The sequence below is a fragment of the Saccopteryx bilineata genome, chromosome 1 (assembly GCF_036850765.1).
Source record: "Saccopteryx bilineata isolate mSacBil1 chromosome 1, mSacBil1_pri_phased_curated, whole genome shotgun sequence".
Classification (NCBI taxonomy): Eukaryota; Metazoa; Chordata; class Mammalia; order Chiroptera; family Emballonuridae; genus Saccopteryx; species Saccopteryx bilineata.
In genome coordinates this window covers 149,921,074-149,938,980 of record NC_089490.1, presented here as the reverse complement: position 1 = coordinate 149,938,980, position 17,907 = coordinate 149,921,074, and the positions used below count along the sequence as shown (strand labels likewise).

General features: G+C 47.5%; 1 protein-coding gene across 4 annotated transcripts; it reads left to right on the top strand.

Moving 5' to 3' along the window:
- Positions 1-2,233: 2,233 nt before the first annotated feature.
- Positions 2,234-17,634, top strand: ECSIT (ECSIT signaling integrator). 4 transcript variants are annotated; one of them, XM_066274065.1, is made up of 9 exons: positions 2,234-2,343; positions 3,002-3,142; positions 10,038-10,156; positions 10,515-10,932; positions 11,287-11,510; positions 16,165-16,222; positions 16,341-16,489; positions 16,660-16,765; positions 17,296-17,634. In XM_066274065.1, the coding sequence occupies exons 3-9, from the start codon at positions 10,061-10,063 to the stop codon at positions 17,541-17,543; spliced, it is 1,299 nt and encodes a 432-aa protein (XP_066130162.1). In that variant the 5' UTR covers positions 2,234-2,343; positions 3,002-3,142; positions 10,038-10,060; the 3' UTR covers positions 17,544-17,634. The 4 variants fall into 4 exon arrangements, with proteins under 4 accessions (XP_066130162.1, XP_066130135.1, XP_066130142.1 ...); XM_066274038.1 differs by having other exon boundaries at positions 2,238-2,343; positions 3,002-3,146; XM_066274045.1 differs by lacking the exon at positions 2,234-2,343 and adding an exon at positions 2,645-2,795 and having other exon boundaries at positions 3,002-3,146.
- The last annotated feature ends 273 nt before the right edge of the window (positions 17,635-17,907 follow it).

Genomic DNA, 17,907 nt, shown 5'->3' with positions numbered 1-17,907 from the left:
TGCTGTTATGAATATGGTGGGTAACTATCTGTTTGAGTCTCTGCTTTTAATTTTTCTGGGTATATTCCCAGAAGTGGAATTGCTAAATCATATGGTAGCTCTATTTTTCATTTTTTGAGGAGTTACTATACTGTTTTCTGTAGTAGTTGAACCATTTTACATTTCCACCAGAAGTGTATGAGGGTTCCACTTTTTTCACACCCTCACTAACCCTTGTTACATTCTTTTTAAAAATAATATTCATTTTAATGGGTGTGAAGTTTTTAAATAGACTTTTTATTATTATTTTAGATTTTATTTATTCATTTTATTTATTTATTTATTTATTCATTTTAGATAGGAGAGAGAGAAGGAAGGAGGAGCAGGAAGCATCAACTCCCATATTTACCTTGACCAGAAAAGCCCAGGGTTTTGAACCAGTGACCTCAGCATTCCAGGTTGATGTTTTATCCACTGCGCCACCACAGGCCAGACCTAAATAAACTTTTAAAGTATATCATACATATAGGTCCTGGGGGTGGCTTGGCGGAAAGAACATAAGCCCAGCATATGGACATCCCAGTTTCGATTCCTGGTCAGGGCACACAGGAGAAGTGACCATCTGCTTCTCTCCCACCCCTCTGGCCCCTCTCTCCCTTTTCTCCTCTTGCAGTCAGTGGCTTGACTGGTTCAAGCATGGCCCCGGGCACTGAGGATAGCTTGTTTGATCCCAATGCATCAGCCTCAGGTGCTAAAAATAGCTTGGTACTAGAGCATCAGCACCAAATAGGGTTGCTGGGTGGATCCCGGTCAGGACACATGTGGGAGTCTGCCTCACTATCTTCCCTCCTCTCACCTTAAAAATATATATACTTCATACATATCGAAAAGTGTACAAATTATAGCTCAATGAATTTTACATACATATGCACCATGTAATTGCCACACAGCTTAAGGTATAAAGCTTTTTTTTTTTTCTTTTTTGCAAGAGAGGAACAGAGAGAGAGATGAGAAGCATATACTCGGAGTTGCATTACTTTAGCTGTTCATTGATTGCTTTTCATATGTGCCTTGACCCAGGGGCTCAAGCTGAGCCAGTGACCCCTTGCTCAAACCAGTGACCTAGGGCTCAAGCTAGTGACCTTTGGGCTCAAGCCAGTGATCATGGGATAATTTTGATGAACCCATGCTCAAGCTGGCAACACTGCACTCACGCTGGCGAGCCTGCACTCAAGCTGGATGAGCCTGCACTCAATCCAGCAACCATGGGGTTTTGAACCTGGGACTTCATCCCAGGTCAATGCTCTATCCACTGCGCCACCAGCAGTCAGGCTATAAACATGTCTTTAAAAAAAATTCTTAGTCTATATATTTGTTAATTTTGTTTATTTTATTGATTCGAGAGAGACAGAGGAAAGGAGAGACAGGACCATCAATCTGTTCCTGTATGTGCCCTGACCAGGGATTAAACTGGCAACCTCAGCTCTCTAGGCCAATGCTCTAACCAACTGAGCTATCTGGCCAGGGCAAAAATTCCTTAGCCTATTAATATCAATTATTTTGTTAATCACATGTAGCACTTTACTTAAAATTTTTCCCCATTGATTTGAGAGAGAAAAAAAGAGGAAGAGAGAGGGAAAGGGAGGGGGGGGGAGGGAAAGAGAACTCCCTCTCTAAGTGGAACTTGTTTCACTTAGCTGTTCCATTTAGTTGTGTACTCATTGATTGCTTCTCATACCTGCTGTGACTGGGGGTCAAACTCGTGATCTCGGTGCACCAGGGTGATTCCTCATCCACAGAGTCACCTGGCCATGGCCATATTTTCTTTCTTTGTTTTTTTTCCCCAATCTTTTTTTTTATAAGAGGAGACAGACTGACTCCCACATGCACCCCAATGGGGATACACCTGGTGACCCTCGTCTGGGAGTGAAGTGGAGAATATCCACCCGGGCCCAACCGACTCAGGGAGTTTGATGTTGACTGTCTCCACGAAGAGCAGGGAGCAGGTTGTACCGCCTGAAGGCGCTGACGGCCAGGAAGAAGATGGACAGGCACGTAGGGACAAAGGGGAAGGGGGGAGGTACGGCCCTCCGGCCCCGCCCCCGCACTCCCTGGAAGCGTTTGCTTAAGTCCGAGGCCCTCCCAGGCCGGCTGGAGCTGTGGAACACGCATTGGCTGAACGCCCAGAAGCTGGCACCAGGTGAAGTCAGGAGGCTGAACCACGAAAGGGGACGCCATAGGGACCAGCGGGGAGAGTCACTGCTCTGTAGACACTCCCGATGCTTCCTCTGTCCGACTGCCCAGCTCCTACAGCCATCGGAGTTGATGCCAGCTGCACCATCTCTAATGTCGCCGTGCTGGGAGGTAAAGTGATTATAACGGGGATCACAGCCCTACAGCAAAGAAAGGTACAAATCCAGGGACCCAGACGCTGCAATTCTCACACACATAGGAGTACTTTCACCCTTACACACATTTCAGGTGGGAAAACCGGGGCCGCCAGCTGGGTTAATGGCCCCCCAAGTCCAGCCTTCCAGCCCTGCACGATCTAGTCACTCTTTTCCCAGCCATATTCAATTCCCAAATCAGGATGAGGATTGCCTTGTTAGGGGCGGGGCCTGGCTGGATAAGAGGCAGTACCACTGTCGTTCCCTCTTCTTACTGGTGCTCCTCTTTGGGCGGGGTCTCTTTAAACCCGCGTTCTTGAATTGCTGTCTCCTTTGGCTGCCCGTGACCCGGAAGCTCTCCGGGCAACATGTCGGCGCCCAGTGGCAAGAATCAACTGGCTCTAAGTCCACGGCCGCCCGCCTTGCTAGGTAGGTTACATGTGGGAAGGCGAGCGGAAACTGCAAATCCCCGGAATGGCCCGTTCTGGGTCGGCAGCACGGGAGGGCGGCCCCAGTGGGACCCGGTTGCTGGGCCAGGGTACCATGACCTTTTGGGGGGCGGGGCGGGGACGTGCCAAGAAAGGCCGCTCTTCGTGTACCCACTTTCTCACGTCTTTTCAACTCCCATTTTGCAGATGAGACAGCTGAGGCTCAGAGAGGTTAAGGCTCTCTCCCGAGGTCACGCCGCAGGTGGGCAGTTAGGCTGGAATTCGAACCCGCTTCTGCCTATTACTCCAAACGAACCCAGAATCCTGGGAGCCAGCCTCAGAACTGCTGTAGGTACATCCCACCACGGGGTTCAGATTTGTAGATTATTGACATTTTGTAGAAATTTGGTTTTTCTTCCCATTCCAGTGATACTTGTTAGGCACATGTCATCTACCAGGTACTGTGCTGGAGACAAAGACATGAGGAAGACAGACAAAAATCCTCCCATTCCTGGGGGAGCCAGACATTGAATAAGTCAGAAATAAAAAGAACAATGATTTCCTATGGTAGTAGTTGCTGAAAATGCATTCATCAGGTCCTGGCTGGTTGGCTCAGCGGTAGAGCTTCAGCTCGGTGTATGGAAGTCCCGGGTTCAATTCCCAGCCAGGGCACATAAAAGATGCACCCATTTGCTTCTCCATCCCTCTCCCTCTTCTTTCTCTCTGTCTCTCTCTTCCCCTCCCACAGCCAAGGCTCCATTGGAGCAAAGTTGGCCCGGGCGCTGAGGATGGCTCCATGGCCTCCCCTCCGGTGTTAGAATGGCTCCAGTTGCAATGGAGCAATACCCTAGATGGGCAGAGTATTCACCCCCTGGTGGGCATGCCGGATGAATCCCAGTCAGGAGCATGTGGGAGTCTGTCTCTGCCTCCCTGCTTCTCACTTCAGAAAAATACAATTAAGAAAAAATGCATTCATCAGGGTAATGAGGGCTTTACATAGGGAGTGGAGCAGCTGTCAGGGAAGGCCTTTCATTTGAGTACAGGCCTGAATGACCAGAGATGGCTATGTACTACTAATCTGTGGGAAGAAATTTCCAAACAGAAGGAAAAGCAAGTGCAATTTCCAAGTGCAAAGACTGAGACTAGAATAAACTTAGCTTATTTAAGAAATGGTGTAACTGGAGCTGGGAGTGATAAAAATTGAGTAGTATACCTGACCAGGCGGTGGCGCAGTGGATAGAGCGTCGAACTGGGATGCGGAGGACGCAAGTACAAGACCCCAAGGTTGCCAGCTTGAGCGCGGGCTCATCTGGTTTGAGCAAAGTTCACCAGCTTGGACTCAAGGTCTCTGGCTTGAGCAAGGGGTTACCCAGTCTGCTGAAGGCCCACAGTCAAGGCCCATATGAAAAAGCAATCAATGAACAACTAAGGTGTCGCAATGAAAAACTGATGATTGATGCTTCTCATCTCTCTCCATTCCTGTCTGTCTGTCTCTATCTATCCCTCTCTCTGACTCTCTCTCTGTCTCTGGAAAAAAAAAAAAAGAGAGAATTGAGTAGTAGACCCTGTCTGATTTTATGATTTTACCATTAACAATTTTAGGCATTTCTAATAAGGATGCTGCAATTAGTTCATATTTTTAAATTTCCCTCTCACCAAGGTAGGGAGAACTGACTGAAGGCGAGTAAGAAAAGAAGTAGGAGGCTGAGAAAGAGATCATTGGGGTGCTGGCCTGCAGATGGAGAGAAATGGGTGCATTTGAGATGGATTTGGAAGTAGTCACCAGGGCTACTCGATGGATTACATGGGGAAGTGAGGAACACAGTGTACTCAGCAGTGACTCCTAGGTTTTAGGTCTGAATGACTAGGAATGGTGGTATCATTGGCTAGGATAGGGAGGAATAAGTTTAAGCAGGGATAACAGTTTAGAGTAAATTAAGTTTGAGACGGCTGGGTATATGTCAAAGTAGCAATTAGGTATGCAGGCTGGAGCTGAGGGATGGCGGTAAACATTTGGATCCATCAGCACATAGATAATTTCTCCGACTTTAACACACAGAAGAAACCTGGACTCTGGTTAAAATACAGATTCTGATTGAGTAGGTCTGGATTAGGGCTGAGGTTTTTCATTTCCAACAAACTCCCAGATGAAGGTGCCAATATAGCTGATCCCTGGAACACACTTTGAATAGCATAGGTTTAAATTAGGTTCTTGCCCTGGCCAAATAGCTTAGTTAGTTGCAGCATTGTCTCAAACCTCAGAGGTTGGTGGTTTGATTCCTGGTCAGGGCACATACAAGAACATATTAATATTCCTCTCTCCCAACCTCCCCTCCCCCTCCTCCTTCCCTTCCCTCCTACTCCCTTCCTCTCTCCTTAAAACAACAAAAAAAAAACACAAAGCCTGGCCAGGTGGTGGCTTAGTGTGTAGAGAGCATCATCCTGGGACACTGACAACCAGGGTTCAAAAACTCTCAAGATGAGCTCTGGCTCATCTGGCTTGAGCACAGGCTCACCGGCTTGAACACGGGGTCGCCAGCTTGAGCATGGGATCACAGACATGACCCAATGGTTGCTGGCTTGAGCCCAAAGGTCACTGGCTTGAAGCCCAAGGTCACTGGCTTGGCTGGTGAACCCCCCTCCCCCCCGTCAAGGCACATATGAGAAAGCAATCAATGAACAACTAAAGTGCCATGACAAAAAATTGATGCTTCTCATCTTTCTCCCTTCCTGTCTGTCTTGTCCTGCATCTCTCGCTAAAACATAAAAAGAACCTAATGTAAAAAAATTTTTTTTTTCTTTTTTGTGACAGAGACAGAGACAGAGGTGGACAGATAGGGACAGACAGGAAGGGAGAGAGATGAAAAGCATCAATTCTTTACTGTGGCACCTTAGCTGTTTATTAATTGCTTTCTCACATGTGCCCTGAACGGGGGCTACAGCAGACTGAGTGACCCCTTGCTCAAGCAAGTGACCTTGGGTTCAAGCTGCTGAGCCGTGCTCAAACCAGATGAGCCCATGCTCAAGCCAGGGACCTTGAGGCCTCAAACCTGGGTCTTCTGTGTCCCAGTCTGACACTCTATCCACTGTGCCACAGCCTGGTCAGGCTATTTTTAGGTTTTAGCAAGAGAGAAAAACCAGCTGAGCCAGTGACCCCATGCTCAAGTTGGTGAACCAGTGCTCAAGCCGATGAGCCAGCATCAAAGCTGGCAACCTTGGGGTTTTGAACCTGGGACCTCAGCATCATCCTAGGTCAATGCTCTATCCACTGCACCACCACTAGTCAGGCAACATTTAATATTAAGATACCAGTATTTCTCAAATCAAGCCCTGGCTGGTTGGCTCAGTGGTAGAGCGTCGGCCTGGCGTGCAGGAGTCCCGGGTTTGATTACCTGCCAGGGCACACAGGAGAAGTGCCCATCTGCTTCTCCACCCTTCCCCCTCTCCTTCCTCTCTGTCTCTCTCTTCCCCTTTCACAGCCGAGGCTCCATTGGAGCAAGGTTGGCCTGGGCGCTGAGGATGGCTCTATGGCCTCTGCCTCAGGCACTAGAACGGCTCTGGATGCAACAGAGCAATGCCCAGGATGGGCAGAGCATTGCCCCCTGGTCGGCATGCCGGTGGATCCCAGTCGGGCTCATGAGGGAGTCTATCTGACTGCCTCCCCATTTCCAACTTCAGAAAAATACAAAAAACAAACAAAAAAAAGATACCAGTATTTCCCAAATCAATCTACAGAATCAACACAATCCCTATCAGAATCCCTCTGACTTTTTGCAGAAACTGACAGCTGATTCTAAAATTTTTATGTAATTGCAAGAGAGCAGGAATAGTCAAAACAATCTTGTAAAAGAAGAACAAAGTTGGAGGACCTATACTTCCTGATTTTAAACTTATAAAACTACAATAACCAAAACTGTGGTACTGGCATAAGGCTCAACATATAGACCAATGAAGAAGAATTGAGAGCCCAGAAATAAACCTTTACATTTATGGTCAATTGATTTTCAGCAAGAGTACTAACACAGACCTGTGGTGGCGCAGTAGATAAAGCGTCGACCTGGAAATGCTGAGGTCGCCGGTTTGAAACCCTGGGCTTGCCTGGTCAAGGCACATATGGGAGTTGATGGTTCCAGCTCCTCCCCCTTCTCTCTCTCTCTCTTTCTCCACTCTCCCTCTCTGTCTCCCTCTCTCCCTTTCTCTCTCTCTAAAATGAATAAATAAAATTTTTTAAAAAGAGTACTAACACAATAAAATAGGGAAATAATAGTCTCTTCAGCAAATAGTACTAGTATAACTGGTTACCCACATGAAGTGAACCCATTTTTCACACAATACACAAAAATTCAAAGTGTATCATAGACTTAAATGTAAGCTAAAAGCATAGAAGAAAGCATAGAAGTAAATCTTCATGATCTTGGGCTCCGCAGTGGTTTTTTTTATATATATATATATTTTAAAGATTTTATTTATTGATTTCAGAGAGAAGGGGAGGAGGAACATTGACTCAGTTGCTTCCCATATGTGCCTTGACGGGCAAGCAGGGGTTTCAAACTGGAAACCTCAATATTCAGGGTTGATGCTTTATTCACTGCAACACTGCAGGACAGGCTCAGCCGTGGTATATATTTTAGATAAAATATCAGAAACAGCTATAAACGAAAAACAAATTTGACCTTATCAGAATTTAAAACTTGTGCTGCAATGATAACAACAAGGAAGTACAAAAACAATCCAAAGAAATTATTTTTAAATCATAAGGGTCTAGCGTCCAGAGTATGTAAAGAACTTAAAAATAAAAAGAAAAATAACCTACTTTAGAAATGGACAAATGACCTAAATAGACGTTTCTCCAATGAAGATACGCACATGAAAAGATGCTCAGCATCATTAATCATTAGGGAAATACAGCCCTGGCCGGTTGGCTCAGCGGTAGAGCGTCGGCCTAGCGTGCGGAGGACCCGGGTTCGATTCCCGGCCAGGGCACACAGGAGAAGCGCCCATTTGCTTCTCCACCCCTCCGCCGCGCTTTCCTCTCTGTCTCTCTCGTCCCCTCCCGCAGCCAAGGCTCCATTGGAGCAAAGATGGCCCGGGCGCTGGGGATGGCTCTGTGGCCTCTGCCCCAGGCGCTAGAGTGGCTCTGGTCGCAACATGGCGACGCCCAGGATGGGCAGAGCATCGCCCCCTGGTGGGCAGAGCGTCGCCCCTGGTGGGCGTGCCGGGTGGATCCCGGTCGGGCGCATGCGGGAGTCTGTCTGACTGTCTCTCCCTGTTTCCAGCTTCAGAAAAATGGGAAAAAACAAACAAACAAACAAAAACAAAACAAAACAAAAAAAAAATCATTAGGGAAATACAAATCCAAACCTCAGGGAGATACCACTTCATACTTAATAAGATGTCTGTTGTCAAAAACATAGATAAGTATTGGGAAGGATGTGGAGAAACTGGAACCCATATACATTGCTGGCAGGCATGTGAAATGGGTGCATCTACTTTGTAAAACAGTTTCAGGGGCTTCCCAAAATGTTAAACGTAGAGTTACACATATCCCAGCAATATGACTTCTAAGTATATACCCAAAAGAAGTGTAAACACATGTTAACACATAAATTTCTACATGAGCATTCATAGCATTAGTCAAAATAGTAAAAAAGTAGGAACAACCCAAATATGCAGCTGAACCTGGCTGGTTAGCTCAGTGGTAGAGCATTGGCCTGGCATATGGAAGTCCTAGGTTCAATTCCTGGTCAGGGCACACAGGAAAAGTGACCATCTGCTTCTCTACCCCTCCTCTGTCTTTCTTTATCTTTTCCTCTCCTGCAGCCATGGTTCAAATGGTTTGAGCAAGTTGGCCCTGGGTGCTGAGGATGGTTCCATGGCCTTTCCTCAGGCGCTGAAATAGCTTGGTTGCCAAGCAATGAAGCAGCGACCCCAGATGGGCAGAGCATTGCCCAGTAGAAGGCATGCCAGGTGGATCCTGGTCAGGGTGCATGCGGGAGTCTGTCTCTCTGCCTCCCCACCTCCCTGACTCTCACTTAATTTAAAAAAAAATTTGATGAACACCTAAATAAAACTTTATCTATACAACAAAAATTTTTTTAAAAGATTTTTAAAAATTTGTTCATTTAAGAGAGGAGAGAGAGAAGAGAGGAGGAGCAGGAAGCATCAACTCCCATATGTGCCTTAACCAGGCAAGCCCAGCGTTTTGAACTGCATTCTCAACATTCCAGGTCGATGCTTTATCCACTGCGCCACCACAGGTCAGGCTATATGATGGAAATTTGTTGGCACTTAAAAGGAGTGAAGTCAGAATCATGCTACAATATGGATAAACTTTGTAAAGATGGTGAATGGTGCTAGCCACAAAAGAACATATATCATAAGATTCCATTTACATGAAATACCCAGAGGAGGCAAATATATAGAGATGGTTGATTACTGGTTTAGAGTTGAGGATGAGGGGAAATGAAAGTGATGGTTAATGGGCACAGCTTTTCTATTCAGAGTGACAAAAATGATTACAGTAATGGTTGCATAATTCTGAACATATTTTTAAATAAAACATTGAACTTTATAGTTTAAAAAGGTGGCCTGACGAGATGGTGTCACAATGGATAGAGTGTCATCCTGGGATGCTAAGGATCCAGGTTCAAAACCCCAAGATTGCTGACTTGAGCTCAGGCTCATTTGGCTTAAGTGCAAGATTGCCAGCTTGAGCATAGGATCATAGATATGACCCTGTGGTCGCTTTCTTGAGGCCAAAGATCTCTGACTTGAGCCCAAAGGTTGCTGTCTTGAAACCCAGGGTCGCTGGCTTGAGCAAAGGGTCACTGGCTCAACTGGAGCCCCCCCCCAGTCAAGGCACATATAAGAAAGAAATCAATGAACAACTAAGGTATCGCAACTGGAGTTGATGCTTCTCATCTCTCTCCCTTCTTATATGTCTGTCCCTGTCTGCACCCCACCCCCCTTGCTTTAAAAAAAAAGTGTGTACTGTATGGCATGTGACTAAAGTTAAAAAATGACCTGGTAGGAAGAGGGACCATTACAGCAAATTCCTCTAGATAGTGAATCATGCAAGGACCCTTAACTAAGTCATATAAGCTGTATCTTATGGATAAGGAAACAAGTGGGACTGGTGAGCTACCTATTTATTTAGTCTGGTTGTGGCCTCCACCCAAGAGAGGTTTCATCTTCATTAGTGGGTAGGGTTCCAGTCTGATGCTGTCTCTTCTCTTTTGTGCAGGTGGTTGTCCAACAATCGGAGGCATGAATTGGACCCAAGTCATCCTGCTAGCCCGGGGCCTTTCTCGGGGTTGGGGAGGCATCTGTAGCGCTGCCCTCACGGGAGCCCCCTTCTCTCAGGTAACTACCAGCCAAACAGTCATTCATCCTGCAACCCTGGCATATCAGGACGATGTTCTAACCAACTGAGCTACTCAGCCAGGGCCAGTGCAGGTGTGTTTAGAGCTGTCAGATTTAAATGTCAGATGCAGGGTGTGTGCTTGTCCCTATGGTGAATGTTGTCGAATTGCCTCCATGGGGGTTTCCCATTGTGTTCTCACAGTCTGTAACAGTGCCTGATCTTGGGTGTGTAACCACAGCACACCTCTTCGGAGCCCCTTTAGGACGCCCACTGGCACCTTTCCCAAGAAAAGCCGGCCGGCAGTCCTTGAGGGGCATTGGGAGGGACCAGATTCCAGCAGTGGCTCTCTGTCCCCAGGTGTCCTCCCAAGCTTCTCGAGGCCTCCACTGCAGCACAGCCGTCCACAACTCTGACTCGTCTCCGGTCCCAAGCCCACCTGAGCCCCTGCAAGGGCCCACCAAGGCCCTGTCACCCCATGAAGAGCTGTTTGGACAGGCGCCAGATGGGGCCCAGGACAAAGCCAGCTTTATACGAGCCGTGCAGAACTTCGGGCAGCACAATGTGCACAAGCGGGGCCATGTTGACTTCATCTACCTGGCTCTGCGCAAGATGCGGGAGTACGGCGTCGAGCGGGACCTGACTGTCTACAACATGCTGCTTGACATCTTCCCCAAGGAGGTCTTCCAGCCTCGCAGCATCTTTCAGAAAATCTTTATTCATTATCCACGACAGCAGGAGTGTGGGATTGCTGTCCTGGAGCAGATGGAGAACCACGGTGAGGCCAGCAGGCTCAGGGTCAGGGAGTGGCTGCTTCCCACCCCCACGTCTGGGCCCTCTATGTCTCTGATGCATGTCTTCTCTGTGTGGCCTGCCCCACCCCACCCCCCAATCTCTCTTTTTGTCTCTCATATCTTTCCTCTCTCCTTCTGACTCAGTTCTCTTGGATTCTCTCCTCTCTCTCTGGCATCAACTCCTTGACTTCTAATCTCCCTGTCTCTGCTTCTTTCCATCTGACCATCTCTATAATTTCATCCTGGTTCTGGGCCCCTCCACTGCTCTATGTCCCATGTCCCCATGTCTTCCCTCTTTGCCCCCTCCCTGAGGCTCTTCTGCCATCCATCTGGCACAGGGGTGATGCCCAACAAGGAGACAGAGTTCCTGCTGCTTCAGATATTTGGGCGCAAAAGCTACCCTATGCTTAAGTTCGTGCGCATGAAGTTGTGGTTTGCCCGCTTCAAGAATATCAACCCTTTCCCTGTGCCCCGGAACTTGCCTCAGGACCCTGTGGACCTGGCCAGGTTGGGCCTGCGGCACATAGAGCCTGACCTCAGCGCCAGGGTCACCGTCTATCAGGTATCCACCCATGTCCACACCCCCAGGGCTGGGCTCCCCTTTACATAGCCTAACAGGCCATGACTCCAAGCTGAGCTCTCTGCTAGATCGCTATGGCTGTCACTCCTTACCACAGCTTGGTCTCTGACCTCTGCTCCTCCTCCCTCCCCCCACATGTACTACAATCCAGGCATCTGCTTTCCTTTCTGTTCCTTAAGCGATCTGTGCCAATTTCTTCTGTGGATCTACACCTTTTACAATCACTGTTCCCTCAGCCAGGAACACTTTTCCCTGGGGACCTCACATTCTTCCAGTTTTAGTAACTCTGTCCCTTCCTCAGGGTCCCCTTCCTGTCCACCACTTCCCTGTACTGATGTGGTTACTCATTCACTGTGACTCAGTTTTTCTTGTCTCCCAAGGCCCAGCACAGGGTTTGGCACAGAGCTCAGCAGTTGTTTGTTGAGTGACTAAATGAAATATTCCATCCTTTCCCCCACCATGTCTTGAGGGCCCCGTTCATCCTAGCCCACACGGGGATCCAAAAAGAGCCTAAGCCCCTCACAGCACTTGTCTGGTCATGGAGGCCAACCCTGGACAAGTTTCCCTCAGAGCCACTGGTTCTAAGGTGGAGAAGCCCTGGGGGCCATGGTAGCCCAGAAGGAGCAGAAAACTGGGAGGACTTTTTGGAAGAGGTGAAGGTAAACTGGACTTAGGACAGGAGAGACCAGACGAGTATTCCAGGAAGAGGTAGCAACATGGGCCAGGGCTTGTAAGGTTGGGGGAGATGCTGAAAGGTGTTCCTTTGGTGCAGAGGGTTGGGGCTGGGGAGGAGAGGCTAGGAGGATGATGGGTTAAAGAGCTTGTTTTTGAACCTGTTAGTGAGGAGAGAGCCTAGAGCAGGGATAGGGTGGGAGTCATGTTTCTAGAAGGAATTGTGATTTCAAAGGTACCTGCTAATAGCCATGTGGACGGTGTTGTATGATGGAGGCAGGGGACGGCGTATGATAGTGGGTGAGGCAGTATCCAGGTGAGAGAAGACCAAGGTAGTTTTTAACTCATTTCTTCATTTTTCTAAAGCAATGCATTAACCAGCCAAAGAGTAGACAAGAGCACACAGTGAAGAGCTTTCTCCTCTCCTGGCCCTTTAGCCCCCCAAACTCTCCCAGAGGTGATCACTTCCATGTCCCCTTCCAGAGAGATCCTATGTGTTTGCAAGCAGATACCATATATACTTGTTTTGCATATATTATATATCTTATGCATATAAATATTCTACTTCCCCCTTGCCTCACTATGAAAAATACATACAGAAAGGTTGAAAGCATGGTAAATCACTGACACTGGCCAGGTTTAGAATAAAAACAATCCAAATATCCATCAAGAATGAATTGTGCAGCCTGACCTGTGGTGGCGCAGTGGGTAAAGTGTCGACCTGGAAATGTTGAGGTCGCCGGTTCGAAACCCTGGGCTTGCCTGGTCAAGGCACATATGGGAGTTGATGCTTCCAGCTCCTCCCCCCTTCTCTCTCTCTCTCTCTCTCTCTCCCCCCCCTCCTCTCTAAAAAATGAATAAATAAATAAATAAAAAATTTAAAAAAAAAAAGAAAAGAATGAATTGTGCATGTAGACTGTGGCACTGCAATCAAAGTTTTGTGAAAAGTGAAAGGATGACGTGTGCACAGTGGTATCAGCTATTTTTAGTGTAAGAAGGGAGGGAAAATAAAAATGCATATACCTATCTCTCTAGTTTCGCAAAGATAAGCCAGAAATGGGTAGAAGTGATCATCTATAGGCAGGCAGAGGAGATGGGGTAGAGAGAACAGGAATGCAAGAGAAACATGGGTTTCTTTAATATGGGTTGGCTTTTAAAGTATGCAAATGCTTAGTGTATTTTTATATTTTTTTCCATTGAGCCTGGCCTGTGGTGGCACAGTGGATAGTGTTGACCTGGGACACTGAGGTTGCAGGTTTGAAACCCTGGGCTTGCACAGTCAATGCATATACAACAAGCAACCATTGAGGGGGCGAAGGGAGAGGGAGAAGAATGAATTCCTTTCACAACTCAGTTCCATTTAGTTGTGTACTCATTGATTGCTTCTTGTACATACCTTGACCAGGGATCAAACTTGCAACCTCTGGCACACCAGGTGGATGCCTTTATCCACTGAATTGCCTGGCCAGGGCCAGAGAGAGAGAGTGTGTGTGTGAGACAGAGAAAGGTACAGATAGGGACAGACAGGAAGGGAGAGAGATGAGAAGCATCACCTCTTTGTTGTGGCACCTTAGTCTCCTTAATTGTTCATCGATTGCTTTCTAATATGTGCCTTGACTGAGGGACCACAGCAGAGCAAGTGACTCCTTGCTTAAGCCAGAGACCATGGGGTCATGTATACAATCCACACTCAAGCCAGCAACCTTGGGGTTTTATTTTATTTTTATTTATTTACTTATTTTTTATTTTTCTGAAGTGAGAATCAGGGAGGCAGAGAGACAGACTCCTGCAAGCACCGAACCCGGATCCACCTGGCATGCCTACTAGGGGGCAATGCTCTGCCCATCTGGGGCGTTGCTCTGTTGCAACCAGAGCCATTCTAGCGCCTGAGGTGGAGGCCTCAGAGCCATCCTCAGCGCCCAGGCAAACTGCTCCAATGAAGCCGTGGCTGCGGGAGGCGAAGAGAGAGAGAAAGGAGAAGGGGAAGGGTGGAAAAGCAAATGGCGTTTCTGTACACCCTGACCAACAATCAAACCCAGGACTTCACATGCCAGGCCAATGCTTTGCCACTGAACCAACCAGCCAGAGCTTCAACCTCAGGGTTTTAGACTTGGTCCCTCTGCATTCCAGTCCAATGGTCTATTCACTGTGCCACCGCTTGGTCAGGCAGGGCCAGTGTATTTTTAAAAACAAAATTAAAAGACAGAAATGGCCTGACCTGTGGTGGCACAGTGGATAAAGTGTCAACCTGGAAATGCTGAGGTCGCCGGTTCAAAACCCTGGGCTTGCCTGGTCAAGGCATATATGGGAGTTGATGCTTCCAGCTCTTCCCCCCTTCTCTCTCTCTCTCCTCTCTAAAAATGAATAAATAAAATAAAAAAATGAAAAAGACAGAAATGGATGAAGCTATGTATCTAATTGATTGCATAACCAGTGAGAGAACAATTTTTCAAATCACTGTCATTTGACTGCCCATCCTTAGTGGCACGTATTCTAAGAAACAAGATCTGCAAAGAAATCTTGAACTTAATCCCCTAGCATTATGGTTAGTAGTAACATCAAAACTATTTATGTATATTGGTGGGTACGTTTTAAGTGCATGGCTCATAGAAACCAAGATTTTTAAGATGAGAAAAAGATAAACAATTGTTTATAGAAACTCCATGATGTTAAATTTGACATGAAAAATCAGTATAAATATATTGTCTAGTAAAACGGCCAAAGAGCAAAATATTTTTCCACCCTTAAACATGTACTTTTAAGTGTTTCTCCTAAAGTGGGTCAAATATATGGGGACAGATTTGACTTTGGGTGGTAAGCAATGCAATATACAGATGATATATCATTAGAATTGTACACTTGAAACCTATATAATTTTTAAAAACTTATATAGTTTTATTAACATGTCACCCCAATAAATTTTTTTTTTAAAGTGCTCCAATGACAAAGCATTACACACCTTCTGCACCTTGCCTTTTGTGGATTTTACTTAATATAATGGGTGGTCCATTCTATGTACTCATTGATCCACCTGAGTTCTTTTTAAGGCTGGAAGATGTGTGTGCCAACGTTTGTCCACTTTTAGAATGCAAAGCATATGTGCACTTTAAAAAAATTAAATGTCATTTAGTTTTTTGAATCACATTTAGTGTGTAAAATTAAGATGAAAAAGGATGGCCCTGGCCAGTGGCTCAGTGGATAGAGCATCAGCTTAGCATATGGACATCCCAGGTTCAATTCCCAGTCAGAGCACATAGGAGAAATGATCATCTGCTTCTCCCCTCTTTATCTCTTTCCCTTCTGCAGCCAGTGGCTCAGTTGGTTCGAGCATGGCCCTGGGCACTGAGGATGGCTCTGTTGGAGCACTAGAAAGAGCTCAGTACTTGAGCATCGGCCCAAGATGAGATTGCCAGGTGGATCCTGGTCAAGGTGCATGCAGGAGTCTATCTCCCCCTACTCTCACCTAAAAACAAAAACTAAACTAAAAAAGATACAAAAGGGTTATTCTTTCCCTCCCTGTCCTTCACAGAGGCAAACATTGATTTGCTTCTGGGTCTCCTAACTAGAATAGTCTGAGATTTTTTTTTCTAAATTCCATAAGCACTGAGTATTTACTGTGTGCCAGGCACTGCTCTTGGAATTTTAGAACCATCTCAATTAAGTGCTGTTATTACCTCTATTTGAGTTGGAGAAACTGAGGCACAGGTACAGCATCTTGGTCAAGGTCACACAGCCTATGGCAGAGCCAATTTTAATGCAGGCTAGTGGGCTCTAGGGTTCCCACTATGTGAGCATCTTAAATGTTAGGGGCTATTATGCTAATTGGGATGGATGGGTGGGCTGAGGAACATGTATAGACCCAGTAGACAAGCCCAAAATTCACGGGGATTCCCCCTCCCCCATTCCCCCAGTTCCTCCATAGGGGCTGGGGGCTGCCAGCTTCCACCTCTACTCTGTTTTGCAGATGCCTTTGTCTAAAGACTCCACAGGTACAGCAGATCCCACCAACCAGTATATTGTAGGTAAGGCCCTGTGCATGGGGGCAGCTGGGTTCTTACAAGGCCCATTGGGTGGACTCCCTGGGCCTTTGAACACAGTCCCTCAGCCAGAGCTCCTTGGGCATGCATATCTTCACACCAGGTATCCAGAGTCCTGACCAACAGGCTGCCCTGGCCCACCACAACCCAGCCCGGCCTATTTTCGTCGAGGGTCCCTTCTCCCTGTGGCTCCGCAACAAATGTGTCTACTACCACATCCTCAGAGCAGATTTGGCACCCCCTGAGGAGAAGGTGAGGGCACAAATTGCAATGGGGGGATGGCACCACCTGGAGAACTATTGAGGGTTCATAGATTGGGAGGGGGTGGGTGACAATTCCTGGCTATGGTAGAGGGGAGGCTGCAGGTGGCTGCAAGATCCTTGGCCTCTGACATTGCCTACTCCCACCCCTCCCTGGGGTAGGAAGTGGAGGAGATTCCAGAGGAATGGAACCTCTACTACCCGATGCAACTGGACTTGGACTATGGGAGAAGTGGCTGGGATGACTATGAGTTTGACATCAATGAAGGTAAAAACTGGGGTGAGCAGGACTCCAAACATGGCACTGGATGAGGTGTGGCCTGTGGGATCTAAGGATGGGTCCAGTCTGAAATGAAACTCAGCCCAGTTACCATACACAGACCCAGCAGATGCCCAAGTACCAAGACACACACACCTGAGAGGCTCCAGGCCTGTCATTTCTCCGTCATGGAGAACCTCTGTGCTGGCTACCGAGTGTGACAAGGACAGGGCCAGTGGAGGAAAGAGCAAGTTATATTCTTGGAGTCTCAGGGGAAGAGCATAACACCCAGCCTCAGGTGGAACATGGGAGAACTTTCTGATGGAATTTTAAAGAACCAGGAGGCTTCACATCAGTGAGGCATGGATTGGGCAGTCTAGGCAGAGTACATATCCTGTGCAAAGGCTTGGACACTCAAGAAAATTGAAAGAGAGCTTAAAGCCCCTGCTCTTGCCCTGGGAGGGGTGTGGGCATGAGGTGTGGAGCTGCTGTGTGTAGTCCTCAATGCACAAACTCTGAGAACCTGTCTGTCCCAACAGTGGAGGAAGGCCCTGTCTTTGCCATATGTATGGCGGGTGCCCATGACCAAGCCACACTGGCCAAATGGATCCAGGGCTTGCAGGAGACCAATCCAGCCCTGGGCCAGATCCCCGTGGTCTTCCGCTTGGCAGCATCCACCGGAGAGATCCTGGCGTCTTCCTCAGGCCTGGATGAGCCATCTCCTCCACCACCTGAAGGGCAGGAAGAAGAAGATGATCAGCAGCAACAGCAGCAGGGCCAGACCTGAGGCCTGAGCAGGAACAGGGGCATAGGCTTGTACTGGTGTGAAAGCATGAGACGACCTTGGAATGTACAGCAAATAAAAGTTTTCAGGTTTAGGTCTGCGTTCTTTCCGCTTTGACAGTGTGGCCTTCTTACCCCCTTAATGCCTGATGGCATGACATTTCAAGAACTCTCCAGCATCCGGTACTGACCAGTAAGGCTTCCCTCTGCTTTCACCTGACAACTCCCACCCTTCCCTTGTCATACCCAGCATGCGTGCACTCAGGATAAAGGTGTGGAGGGGAAAACCCCAACCCTTCAAGGTCTACGGGGTTTTCTGCTGCCTTTCTTCCCGGGGCTGTCCTCAAACTTTCAGCTCCTCCCTCCGT